This window comes from Pantherophis guttatus, chromosome 7, assembly GCF_059756535.1.
Source record: "Pantherophis guttatus breed Tessera chromosome 7, ASM5975653v1, whole genome shotgun sequence".
Taxonomy (NCBI): Eukaryota; Metazoa; Chordata; class Lepidosauria; order Squamata; family Colubridae; genus Pantherophis; species Pantherophis guttatus.
Window position 1 is genome coordinate 78,479,979 of NC_142069.1, and position 12,722 is coordinate 78,492,700.

At 39.6% G+C, this 12,722-nt stretch overlaps 1 protein-coding gene across 2 annotated transcripts in view; it reads right to left on the reverse strand.

The window, feature by feature from the left end:
• Positions 1–1,338: 1,338 nt before the first annotated feature.
• PACSIN2 (protein kinase C and casein kinase substrate in neurons 2) overlaps positions 1,339–12,722 on the reverse strand; it is a 43,867-nt gene continuing 32,483 nt past the window's right edge. Inside the window, exons 9-11 of one of the 2 annotated variants that reach the window (XM_034442043.3) lie at positions 7,795–7,911; positions 7,053–7,249; positions 1,339–3,355 (exon numbers count right to left, since the gene is read on the reverse strand). In XM_034442043.3, the coding sequence (XP_034297934.1) occupies positions 3,243–3,355; positions 7,053–7,249; positions 7,795–7,911 (427 nt within the window). In that variant the 3' untranslated portion in view covers positions 1,339–3,242. The remainder of the gene's footprint in view (positions 3,356–7,052; positions 7,250–7,794; positions 7,912–12,722) is intronic. The other variant, XM_034442045.3, reaches the window with a different exon arrangement.

A 12,722-nucleotide genomic window follows, 5' to 3' on the forward strand; every position in this document is an offset into this window, starting at 1 on the left:
TGCAAGAAACCACTAGGAAAGTTTTATCCACAGGCATAACATCATCAGCGTGCTAATAATATCTAGATTTACATTTTCACGCCAATCCAATCTAGTGACATTGGGAAAACCTTGATTTAGTATCTGGAAGCTATGAGGAAGCGGATGGGAAGTAAAAGCCCAATTTAAATCCTGGAATGTTGAAGGTGCTGTTTTTCCAGAAACAATCTGGCTTTCTTACCATTTCCAGCTATGATGCTCTCCAGAAGGAACCCACTCATGACTTGGGAGTTGTTCGTGGTTTCTGCTTGAGAATCAGTTGGAACTATAGTGGGGCAAGTGTTACCTAGCTTTGGTTGGTAGACCAGGAATTCCTGCAGACTATAAATCTTTATGTGTGTCACTTCTAGAACAGAGGTGGGTTTCAGCAGGTTCTGACCAGTTCTGGAGAACCGGTAGCGGAAATTTTGAGTAGTTCGGAGAACCGGTAGTAAAAATTCTGACTGGCCCTGCCCCCATCTATTCTCTACCTCCCAAGTCCCAGAACTTGGAGGAAATGGGGATTTTGCAGTAACCTTCCCCTGGAGTGGGGATGGAATGGAGATTTTACAGTATCCTTTCCCTGCCACGCCCATCAAGTCACACCCACCAATCCATGCCACACCCACAGAACTGGCAGTAAAAAATTTTGAAACCTACCACTGTTCTAGAATATACTAATACTACAACAATGCGACACATTAGCAGTACCCCATATATGTTCTAAGGCAGGGGTGTCAAATTCAATTTCATTGAGGGCCGCATCAGGGCTGTGGTTGACCTCGGAGGGCCAGGCAGGCGTGGCCAACTGGATGGGTATGGCCAACTGGGTGGGCATGGCCAGCTTGACACCACTCACTGGGCATAGCTGACTGGATGGGTGTGGTCGACTGGATGGGCGTGGCCAGCTTGATGCCATTGCCCAAACTGCTGGCATGTTTCCTCTTCGCATTGGGTAGACCAAGTCGAAGCGATGCGGGCTGGCCCCTTATATTTTCCAGGACGGCCCCATGGGCGGCATTTGACCACATCGCAGGCCGGATTCGGCCCATGGGTCTTGTGTTTGACACTCCTATTCTAAGGGAATTTGTATTTAAGTGATGGCACCTCTTCTTTTCCCACGTTAGCTGTTGTGTTTGGTGCTTATTCAGACTAGTCATTATGCACCCACTACCTTGAATAAATAGGTTTAATTTCTCTCAGGATATAATCCAGAGAATATACAAATACAGTGCTTATAGTTAAAATAATATAGACCTTATGTGGTAGTAAATTTTTTGTTCAATTTTTTATTTTTAAAATACTGTACTGTCAAAAATATTGTGGACTAATTCTTGACCATTTATTCAAAATTTCCATTTCTGAACAATTATGCTGGAACACCAACACAACAGAGATCGAATACCCACTTAATATAATTAATCTTCAATATTAATAAATATGTAAATTTCCACAGACAAATGGAATAGTCAGGAAGCACTTACAGTATTTTCAGTTTCAACTATCATTTCAATTACAGTGTGATTCCCTAAAACATCATTTCTACTGATAAGGTCTAAATTTTCTATAAAGCAACATTTTAAACAAGTTCACAATTTTGCCATTTAAATTGCCTGCAAAATCTATAGAGTCTGACACTTCTACAGCTGATCCGCAAACCAACCAAGTTTTTACAGTGTTTTGCTACAATAATAACATTGGATTAATGTTAACTTTGGAATCACGTCTTAATTAACAATTATAGGTCTTGAGAATAAAACCCCAATATTATCATTTAAGGACTTAGATCACAGTATACTTTTGTCTTAAAAGTACACTAAACACTGTTTAGTGTGCTTTGGATGCATTTCCTGTCAGAAGAGTCCAAAGGTACACAATGAACTCTAATCCCTCTGGTCCCAGTCCCAATTACAAAGAGGAGTCCTGCTGAAACAAAGGGAGGACAAACTCACGTTCTTGCAAGAGTGGATGTGAGAGAGTTCATGCAGACACTTGTGGGTAGGCACAGATGGAATGATAACTAGTTGATTATAATATAATATGGAAGGGGAAACTGAGTTGTTATACCTTAAGAGGAAGGCTAAATTCAGAGTAGACAGGAGGGGCACAGCTAAGTCTTCTATCTTATACCTAAAAGTGTATGTATGAAACAGCAAATTTAAATATGCCTGCATTTTAAGTTGCTTTGCTTACTTTAAAAGCTGCTGCTAACTTTCCACTGAAGTTAATAAAACATTGATATTCTGGTGTCAGATACAATCTGAAATCTAATGCATATACAATAGATTTTCTAATTAACACATGCTCCTTAATTTTAATATCAAATTATATATACATATAGACAACTTAAAGAGCATATCAATAAAAAGGCAGTACATTTTAGTCTCTGGCTTGAAAAAATAAACCTCACGTTTAACTTTCCAAATCACATAAAATCATTAACTTACAGAATGTAAGTTTTATAATTGTATATTGTTTTTATAATGACATCCTTGAAATATGGGGAAATCTTTAAAATGTACATGATGTTGTCCTTTAGGAAATTGAGATTTCAAGTGTCAAAATAATATTCACCAAGAAAAAGGAATCCTTAATAGTTGCAGATAATTCTACTGGAATCTTTGCAATAGATATTGTAATATATATATGGCATTTTACACTATTAAGCCATGCTGACAGCATGAAAAAAATAAAGCATACAGGATTGAGAGGACAATACTTCTGAGTCATTATTTATGTAACAGCTAATGAAGTAGTAGACCATGCATGAAGAAGGAAATGCTACATAACTTTTAAGTTTTAAAAATGCATTTTTCACAAATTACTAACAAATGCAGCATTGCAGTTAAAAAACTTAATTTCAAATTACGAAGATCAAGTCATTACTGATTGAACAAAACTGGTCTTAAGGTAATATCCAAAAGAAAGGAAATGAGGCACTGATTTAGCAAATTTTGGAGCAAAATAAAAACAGTCATCATAAAATATGATAAAAATGAATGCTGTCATTTTCTTGCTGACTTTCTGCTATCTTTAAGATGCCAAACCTTTTCCTAGGTTTCAGCCTGAAGCATTGGAGATTGCTGAAGGAACATAGGAACCAATCAATTTAATTGCATTAAAAGATATATAGATAGATCAATAGATATATTTCAGTTCCTCTTATAATGAACCACAGGCATCATGTTGATTGAGCGTTGTTATATCTCGTTCAGAATTATTTGTCACTGGATTGGTTCTACATAATTTGCAGGATACAGCCCAACTTGTCCATTGTCCAGACGACCTTTGCACCATCCTTGTTCATCTTCATCTTCTATTTTAGTTAGTTCTTCTCCTATGAGAGAGAAAAAAAGTAATCTGATAACCTCTCTATACCAGAATGTCAATAAATGTTGCCTTTCTAGAGCAGTTGCGGTCTTCGCTATTTCTACTAGCAAATTATAAGAAAATTACACTGATCCCTTACTTTCCCCAAGCTCTATTCAAGAACCAGATTAACAAGTTGAAAAAAAAAAACTAAACACAAATTATAATTGGGTTGTGATTAACCACAATGGGCATAATAATAGCAACTGGGACGAGACATCTACAGAGATTTTACAACAGAGTCATTCATGAGCTGATATTTAAAACCTCATCGTCTGCTTTTTTAATCTGCTTTTTAAATATAAATCTTCCTTATTAGAAGTATTCAAGATTGATTTTGGGTAGGGCTAGGGTTAGGGGTGAAATGTACTTACCTTTCCTAACGGTTTGCCATGCACAGCATGTGCAGATGGTCAAACCGGGATGTGATGACGTCCCAGTTTGGGGGGGTGGAGCCTCCCGCCGCCGGCACTACCTGTTGTCCAAACTACCTGCTGTCGGCGCGCTACTGGCTCCCATGAGCCGGATAGAGCTGGCAGCATTTCAGCCCTGGTTAGGGGTTTGTGCCTTTGAGCCATTATTGACCCCTGGCAATTGCCTGGATAAATTTCTACAGTTTTCTTGACAACATTTTCAGTAGTGGTTTGCCCTGGCCTTTTTCACATGACAAGAGTGACTGGCCCAAAGTCACCCAGCTGGTTTCATGCCTAAGACAGGACTAGAACTCATGATCTTCTGGTTTCTAGTCTGGTGTCTTAAACCAGCAGTCCCCAAGCTTTCCAGCTTGGCGGCCCAGGGAGGTGGGGTCGTGTGAGTGGTAGGCGCGCATGTGTGTGTACAGCTCCATTTGTGTGAACGGCGGGCGCTTGCCCATCTCTTCCACAGCCTGATTTCGAATAGGCCGTGGCCTGGGGATGGGGATCCCTGTCTTAAACTACTATACCAAACTGGCTCTACCAGCCAATATTAACACTATTTGTGTAATATTCTCTTATTATTGAATATGCATGGGAAGTGCTTTATGCTCATCGAAATAAGTGCAAGCAGGAAATCTTTCTGATTACTTTAAAAAAAAATACTTCCCAAAAAAAAGTTTTTCCCCGCATGCCATCACTGCTAAACAACTAATTCCCACAACTCTGCTAAATTATTTACTAAGACTGTATTACTGTTATTCTTCTCATCCTTCCTATTACCTATCTCCTCCCACTTATGACTATAACCTTGTTGCTTGTATCGCTATGATTTATATTGTTTTATTTCTTTCCTAGTATGATTTGATGGCTTATTTAGTAACCTATGACTATCACTAAGTGTTGTATCTTATGATTCTTGATGAATGTATTTTTTTTCTTTTTATGTACACTGAGAGCATATGCACCAAAGACAAATTCCTTGTGCGTCCAATCACACTTGGCCAGTCAAGAATTCTATTCTATTCTATTCTAAAACAGAACTATATTTTTCCTCTACTGCTGTTGTCCCAAAGATGCTTTTTCAAGAGGCAACTGGACTTTCTGGTTCTTCTTTGAAGATATTTTGCTTCTCATCCAAGAAGCTTCTTCAGTTCTGACTGGATGATGGGGAATGGAAGAATGCAAATGACCAGCTGTCTGCAAGGAATATAAATCCTTCCACTCCCCACCATCCAGTCAGAGGGAATTAAATTGGGAATTACCTCTACTGCTATTATTTAAAAACAGTAACTGAAATTTTTATACTATAAAGTGAGTCTAGGCTGAAGTGCCCTTGGAAGCAACGCTGTGGCATTTGCATACTGAGATTGAGATGTTTATGTGATTTAGACTAAGTTTGTTTTAAGAAGAAGCTGTTAATAGCATACTGGGTCATAAGAGAGATCTAACATCTTCATTATTCTGCTTTGCTCCACCTGGGAAAAAGGTTAGTTGAGTGCCATCTTTTTCCAAAGCAAAAGTATGAGAACAGTGAGCTATCACCATATTATGTGTCTTATGGCACATTTCCAGAATGTGCAGAATCTGTCTGTGAACAAGCATTTCAGTCTTTTTAATTATCAAAGAGAACGAATAAATGGGCTCTTAGATTTTTGAAATATCCTTTCTTTTCCCAAAAAAAGAAAAAGTGGAATTCCTATCCCACTTTAGTTGCAAAGAGAAAAATTCAGTGAAGAAAAATGGACAGGTGCCTGACAAAGCAAATAGAAGATATTTTACCTTCCCATGTAATAAATAAATGCCTTGATTTGAAAGAGAATTAATTAGTAGGTAGTCTTAATTTTAAAGTAATTAGTTCATTATTTTATTTTACTAAGACAATCAAAAGCTTTTTAAAAGACAAAGGCAAATTATTCCTGAAATTTTTGCCAAGAAAATTTCAGAATCTAATCCAGGCAGCCCTCAGGAGTCAAGGCTGGCTGAAAGCCAATAGTAAGTGGTAATAGTAATTATTCATATTCACTTTTTTACAAACGGTATTGCCATGTTACTTTTTACAACTACAACAATTATTATATGACAAATGTATACATTACTACTTTGTGCACGCAAACCTCTTACAAATGCAGAAATTTTAATGGGAAGAGGGGTTAATTTCTCTCTCAATTTTTAAAAGAACCTCAAAAATTCCAAAATGCAAACAGACAAGCACCTGCCACGTAACACCCCCAAACTTAACAACTGTCGATAAGAAAGGCATAGAAAAATTCTGGATAGTGGATCTTGCAGTACCTGAAGAAAGCAGAATAGGAGAGAAAGTACTAGAAAAAGTTAACAAAATACAATGACCTGGAAATAGAAGTAGATCTACTATGGCAAAAGAAAGCAAAGATAGTACCAATTGATGCCTTGGGCATGATTTTAAAACATCTGGAGATCCATTTGAACGTCATCAAGATTGACAAAAAATCCCCATCAGTCGCTTGAAAAAGTCAGCTTTACTTGGAACAATTTACACCCTGCAACAATACCTCTAACACCATCAAACAACACTGCCTATTCCAGGTTGTTGGAAAGGATTCTATAGGTCAGTGATGGCTAACCTTTTCCAGACCGAGTGCCCAAAGCACATGCGCGCACATGCGCAAACCTCCAAACCACCAAAATTCAATGCGTGTGCAGCCCCATGCATGCACCCCACCTCCGCATAAACCCCAGCCCCTGTGCACGCACACATGGCACCCCAGCACACACCCCAGCGTATGCGCTCGTGGCACCCCCGCACATGCCCCACCCCCCTCGCATGCGCGGCAGAGGCCCGACGACCAGCTGGCCGGCAGGAGACGTGTGCATGCGTGGTGGAACTGAATGGGGGGGCGGCTCGCGTGTCCACAGAGAGAGCAGTGCATGCCACCTGTGGCATGCATGCCATAGGTTCACCATCACGGCTATAGGTGAATAAAAATGCCAAATTAAGTTTAAATATTTAGCTTACTGTGCAACCAGCCATCAAAGCAGTACTATTAGATTTATTTTTACAGATCCAGGAATTCCCATGGGACATGTGTGCACATTCGTACTTAGTAGCTGCGAACGTTCTACAAATTTGAGTGGAAGGCTGATTTCTCTCTACCAACTGATTTCTAAAAAAGCACCACAAACATTCCAAAATGCCGACACACGGTAGACCTGAAGTTTCTTGCATTTCCTATGGTAGAAAAATATGTCATATGACCAGACAAGACCTACCAGTCTTAAAGCTCAATTCATCATGCTCTTGGCCTTCATAATCATAGAGGGCTCGGACTCTCACTTCCACTGTAGGGGAAACATCTTCATCAAATGGATTAGATTCTCCTTGGGTATCATTGGATGAAAACGGATTGTTGATTTCTTCATCAGACCATTCAGCCCCCAAACTCTGGTTTTTCTCATAGCTGCTAACACTAAACACAAATAATACATTATTTTAGCTTGGTTTAGCTGAACTCTTGGGCAAAAGCTGTCAATATGTCACTATTGCGGCCAACAAGGGCTCCTATTTAATCATGAGATGTTTTGTTATGTCAAACAACCAGAGAAAAGTCAGCATTAACAGTGAACTGAGAAGCATATAGAGTATGTGTATAAGCTATTAACCAGCAGTCCAGCATCAACACTAGAAAGATAATTCGTTTAAGGAAAAATGTTATGTGATAAAGAGAGAGTCCTAAAGGAACATATCCGAATGAATACAGCCGGTGCTAAAATTCCAGCAATGGTTTCAAAGCACACTACCAAAGATCACGTCTGTGGAATCAGTGAAGAAAAACCAATCCGAAAATAAAACAGGAATAGAGTGCTGGTAGGTTAGTCAAGTCTGCAAAAGGTAGGTAACCTCTGAGCAAGGACTTCATGCACACAATGGTTTTGAAGAAACCCAGAGTTGGAAACCCTGGATAGAGAAGTGTAAGTCAAGAAAAAACAAGTTGAGAACAGTTCTTTCACCAACTTTTTGATTTTATTGTCCTCCTTTTCACTGACAGTACTTCCAGAATCTTCTTCGTCTTCAAAGGGATTGTAACTTGACTGTACTGACTGCACTGTGTTACTCGGGACACTAAGGTTGCTATTTGGGAGAAAAAAAGGGTTAAGGTGACCCTATCATATATAAACAGGTAATAGAAGAAATATAAGTTTGTTTATTTCTTGTATTTTATTAAAAAAAAAAAAACCTTTAAAGAGAAAAGCTAAAACTTCCAAGTTAGCATATCTCCATCTTCCTTCTAAGATGGACGTTTTTAATTCATTTCTCCTCAGAAACAGTTTTTCTCAGTTACAATAGTTTATTAAAAAGTAAATTGAATCCAATTGGAAGACAGTGAACAATGAACTGTAATATCGAATATAAAAATAAATCTGGTAAGCAATAAAAATGGAGAGGTGCTTCAGAGTTTGTAGGTATACCAGCAACCCGAAAAGGCCCATTCCTTAGGCCTTATCATTTATAATGTAAATGGAGCCAACTACTTGGCTAATTTCATGCCAAGAAGGACTCTTACTAAATTTAGCATTATGATAATACCTTTTGGATCTTTTGAGAACAAGTATTTGGAAGCATTTAAAAGTGGCCTCATAATGCAGTACTGATTTTGCAAAGTTCCTATTGATTTAACAGATCTTAACTCCCGATGAAAGCAGCAGTGAATCTCCAAGGAAGCATGAAGTTAAGAGAGAAAAGCACTTGGCAATTCAACACTTATCATAATACAATTAGAATCATAAGGCTGGAAGGAACGTTGGAGGTCTTCTAGTCCAGGGGTCTCCAACCAACCTTGGCAACTTTAAGCCTGGAGGACTTCAACTCCTAGAATTGCTGAGCCAGCTTCGCTGGAACTCTGGGAGTTGAAATCCATAAGTCTTAAAGTTGCCAAGGTTGGAGACCACTGGACTAGTCTGTTCTGCCTAAGGGAAGAGACCTTATACCAGTGATGGCTAACCTTTTTGCTGTTGCGTGCCAAAAGCGGGGCAAGTGGGGGGGGGTCATGCTCCCCATAATTCAATGCCTCCCCGTGCTTCCCCCCCCCGCTTTTGGCACGCGACAGCAAAAAGGTTACCGGTAGGCCCGTTTTTCACACTCCCTGGGCTCCAGAGGCTTTCTTGGAGCCTGGGGAGGGCGAAAACAGCCTTCCCCATCCCCCCAGAGGCTCTTTGGAAGTCGGAAACGGCCCATTTCCCGACTTCCAGTGGACCCGGAAGGCCCGAAAATCAGCTGACCGGCTTGCAGATGCATGCTGGAGCTGAGCTAGGGCAACGCTTGTGTGCCTACAGATATGGTTCCGTGTGCCACCTGTGGCACGCGTGCGATAGGTTCGCCATCACGGCCTTATACCATTCTGGACAAAAAGTTGTCCAATCTTTTCTTGAAAACCTCCAGTGATTGGAGCAGCTACAACTCCAGGAGGCAATGCCATTGGTTAAAATTGCTCTCCCTTGTCAGGAAATTTCACCGTAGTTACAGGTAGGGGCTCTCTTTAACAAGCTTCCCAACCTTTGATTCTTATCATAAGAGAATAAAATGAAATTGGAAGAAACCAGACTTAAATGAGACTTTTAATGTGAAAGAAACATTGCTTGTGAAATATGTTGTTCATATATCAGGATATTTTTCAACGCACTTGAATCTATGCTGATGTACTGAAGGACAGCACAAAATTGCAAGTCATTCGAGAGCATGAACAAAACTTTGAGGACCTGTATTGTACAAGGCATTTATATCAGAAACACATTGTTATGAAAGTTAAGCAATCACTTAAACTTTAATGAGCCACAAATTAATTGGAAAAAAAAACTTATTCACCAGAGATATCAGTAAATTATGCTTAGCCAGCCCTCTAAAACCTAACATGTTAAGTGGGATATTCCTGGCACAATTTCTATATATTGGCAATATCTGGAATAATATTATCAGGAATTACAGAAATTCCTGTGGTTGCACTTAAAACTGCAGGGCAGCCCCTCATAGAAAAGCGATTTAGGACACACGGTCCCATTCCCAAGCACAAGAGATGGCAATTGTTCCTTAATATTAATGCAGTACAGGTAGTCCTCGACTTACAACCACAATTGATCCCAACATTTCTGTTGTTAAGTGAGACATTTGTTAAATTGAGTTTTGCCCAATTTTTAGGACCTTTCTTGCCATCGTTGTTAAGTGAATCACTGCAGTTGTTAAGTTAGTAACATGGTTGTTAAGTGAGCGTGGCTTCCCCAGACAACCACTTCGCCTTCGCTTGTCCGAAAGTGATCACATGACCCTGGGGCACTGCAACCGTCATAAATATCAACCAGTTGCAAAAGCACCTGAATTTTGATCACATGACATGGAGATGCTGCAATGGTTGTAGGTGTGAAAAACAGTCATAAGTCATTTTTTCCCCCAAGCCATTGTAACTTTCAACAGTCACTAAACGAATTGTTGAAAGTCAAGGACTACTTGCATTAAATCCTCAGTTGTATTGATTAACATACGTCTGCATTGACTAATAGTCCTTTCGAATTCATGAAGCCAGATAATTGAAAGCAAGTCTACTACTTGTTTATGAAATGTTAATAAAAGAAAACTAAAAACACCTCTAAAAAGAACACATACAGACACCCAATTAGGAGCTGGGAAAGAAATCTTGCAAAGGTCTTTCTTGGCAGCATAGCTTTCTACACACTAAACCCCCTTCAGGGAAAGTAAAACTAGTGTAGTGCTCTAGTATAACAGTTTGTTACAATGGCACTAAAAATGTGACTTATGACTGTTCTTCATAGTTATGTTTGTAGCATCCTCATGATCACGTAAGCAAAATTCAGATGCTTGGCTTATATTTATGACGGCCGTAGTATCTCGGGGTGATACAATCAAGTTTTGTGACCTTCTGTTGTGGCTCCGTTAGCTGAGCCTGTGTCATTGGCAGGAGAGGACTCCAAGAGTGAAGGAGAGGAGTTGGCAAGGCCTCCCTCTCCAGGACCCTCCTCTCTGGCAATGCCTTCGGTGCCCGCCGAAGGGCAAGAGATAGGGCCGGGGCCAAGCACGTCCATGCAGCCACAGGTGGACAGTAATGAGGGAGATGAGTCTTGGCTGGATCCTTGGCAGCGTCGCAGAGATAAGCGCGTGCAACAGAAGAAGAGGCCTGAGTCTCTGGACCACACCCCACAGGATATAAAAGGGGGTGAGGTGGCCATTCAGACTCCGTGACGGACAAAACTAACTACTATTGAGTCACATTGCATCTTTGGAAACAACATTCTCTGCCTTGGATTTATTTTACAAACTGGACAATTCTTGAACTGTATGTATTTTGTTTAGGAGTAAAGTTCTTGGCACGCAGCTACTGGGTTGCTGCCAAGCCTCTTATCGGAAGAATTGGTTGTCTGCCAGTTTATTTAACCCCCGGCTGTCTGTTTGTGTGTGTATGTGAGACGGGGACAGAACACCTTCTGACCAGCATAGCCAACGGAGAAGCCGGATTCACTTAACAACCAAGTTACTAACTTATCGACTGCAGTGATTCACTTGACAACTGTGGCAAGAAAACTTGTAAAACGGGGCAAAGCTCACTTAACAAATGTCTCACTTAACAGAAATGTTGGACTTTGTTGTGGTTGTAAGTCAAGGACCAGCTGAATAGTCAGTGCTGCTGAGCAGTATTTTTTGTCTAGGGCAGGGGTGTCAAACTCAATTTCATTGTGTTTGACCTCAGAAGGCTGTGGGGGGCGTGGGCGGGGTAGGCATGGCCAGCTTGACGTCACTCATGTCAGGGGCGTCTGTGCTGGCCGGAGTGTTCTGCCACCAAAAGTTTGAGTTTGACACCCCTGGTCTAGGGGCTTGCAGTTTGTATGTGCATTGCCCAGGGGCCACAGACAGGTTAATGATAGAGCACCATAAAGGAGGGGGAATGTCATAATTTGGGGGGAGAAGGTGCAATTTTAAAATGTTATGATGTCCGCAACATTTGGGGCATACATTTCACTTTTTAAAATCCCTTATTCTTCCAGGATCATCAGAGTTATGTTACTCTGGTAACCAGGGTGGATTTGATTTAAATCGAGTTGATTTAAATCACAATTTAAATCATGATTTAAATCACTAGTAAAAAGGCTTGATTTAAATCAACTCAATTTAAATCATAATTTTTAAAGAGCAACTGTCATCTCTGCTACTCCTTTGACCCACTGTTGACTCACCGATAGTCCCAGTGTTGCAGAATATACAGCCTCATGCTACATAACTAAGCTCCGTTTCATGCTGAATAAACTAAATTATTTATGTATCTTAAATAGAAAACTATCTTACGATAGATTTTTACCCCAAAAGTTTTTTATTAAAATAAATTCGATAAAAATCAAAAAAATCTGATTTAAATCAAAATAATCTGATTTTTTTTTTTTTTTTAAATCATTGATTTTTATCCACCCTGCTGGTAACTCTGTTGTTACCCCCTCCTAACCACGATCATAATTTTAAAAATATTTAAATTGGGAATTAAATTGGGAATTAAATTGGGAATTTCCAAAATGGCTTTACAGTACTGTAAAAGGATTTTACACGCTCTTCCATTATTTTATTTGTGTTGTGTTGTGTTGTGTTGTGTTGTGTTGTGTTGTGTTTTGATTTGATTTGATTTGATTTGATTTGCTTGGGAATAGTGGTACATGAGAATGATGGCCCTTGAATTTCCTTTACAGAAGTCTTATCGTTTTACACAAATGGACATAATATTAGAACAAATAATAATGAATTAATGTAGAAGACTCAAGCAATCCAAAAAAATTGAATCTGGGGCTACAAAGCTTGGGATAAAAGCTCTGTTTGGCAAGATATAGAAACCATTTTCCTTTGTTCCAGTCAATTACAGCTGTTGTCTCTTTTGTGCATTTTTGGCTACAAAT